The following is a 1,140-nucleotide window of genomic DNA, read 5'->3' as shown; positions in this document are numbered from 1 at the left end:
CTTAACCAAACTCGAGGGAAGTGGAGGAAGGGACTTTAGCTCTCTACAATGAGGCAGAAGAAGTTCTTTAAGAATTGACATGCCCCTTAAGCTGGATGGGAGGCTGCAGAAATTGTTGTTGCCAAGTTTTAGAAGCTCTAGAGATGCCAACTTCTCAAAATCATCAGGAATTTTACCAGATATTCCCCTGGTGCGAGCATCCAATTCACTCAGTGAGGATAGATTCGAGAAAGAAGTCGGAAAAAAAGAACATTTTTGTGAACTGTGAACCACAGGTGTTCTAGTTTCATTGCTATCTAGCACTTGAGGATTCTTCGAAATGTTCAATACCATTAAACTTGAGAGCATACCAAAGCTTTCGGGTAATTCTGTCACTGCAGTATCCGCCATCAGCAGGCGGTGCAAGGACTTTAATTTTCCTATTGAAGCTGGAAGCTTATGTAGCTCTCTACAAAAGTTGAGTCTCAGCACTATTAGGTTCTCTAACATACCAAATGATTCTGGAAGCTCCTTGATTTTAGCTTCATGAATTACCAAAGTAGTAAGAGACACTAAGCTGCCAATTGACTCGGGCAACGATCTAAGAGATCCACATTTCCACATCTGAAGCTTCTTCAGTGATTTCAGTTCTCCAATCTGATCAGGCAGATCAGTGATTGATGTCTCATCTATCTGAAGCATCACAAGAGAATCTAATCTTCCCATTGAAGGAGGCAATTCTGTGGGGAATTTGCCTTTCCCCAGCGATAAATCCTTCAAATTCGGTAAGAAACCGATACAAAGAGGGAGTTCTTTTATTGGACTTGCCAAAACAGAAAACTCTGTCAACAACTTGAGATTGCCAATGGAATCAGGAAGTACAGACAATGAGGCACACCACATGACACTTAGCTTCTGAAGGTTTTCCAGAGATCCAATGGAGTCTGGCAATTCTTCTAATCCAGATGCATTAAGAGAGAGTTCTTTCAGAGAACAGAGCTTTCCTATGCAATGGGGTAGTCTCTTTAATTGGCTGCAACGGTTTAAGATAAGCTTCTCGAGTTCGGTCAGGTGGAAGATAGATTCCGGTAGGCTTTCTATTGCAGTCTCATCAACTAGAAGCTCTTTCAAAGATCTCATGCTGCCTAAGTTTTCTGGAAG

General features: G+C 41.8%; 1 protein-coding gene across 1 annotated transcript; it reads right to left on the bottom strand.

The window, feature by feature from the left end:
- Window positions 1–6: 6 nt before the first annotated feature.
- LOC112095060 (plant intracellular Ras-group-related LRR protein 4-like) lies at window positions 7–1,137 on the bottom strand (the record flags this gene model as incomplete). Its single annotated transcript, XM_024176738.1, has 1 exon — window positions 7–1,137. A coding segment is annotated over one exon (1,131 nt), but the record flags the coding sequence as incomplete, so codon positions are not given.
- Window positions 1,138–1,140: the final 3 nt, after the last annotated feature.

The sequence above is a fragment of the Morus notabilis genome, unplaced genomic scaffold, assembly GCF_000414095.1.
Source record: "Morus notabilis unplaced genomic scaffold, ASM41409v2 C11379962, whole genome shotgun sequence".
NCBI classification, from domain to species: domain Eukaryota; kingdom Viridiplantae; phylum Streptophyta; class Magnoliopsida; order Rosales; family Moraceae; genus Morus; species Morus notabilis.
This window is presented reverse-complemented; position numbering and strand designations above follow the sequence as displayed.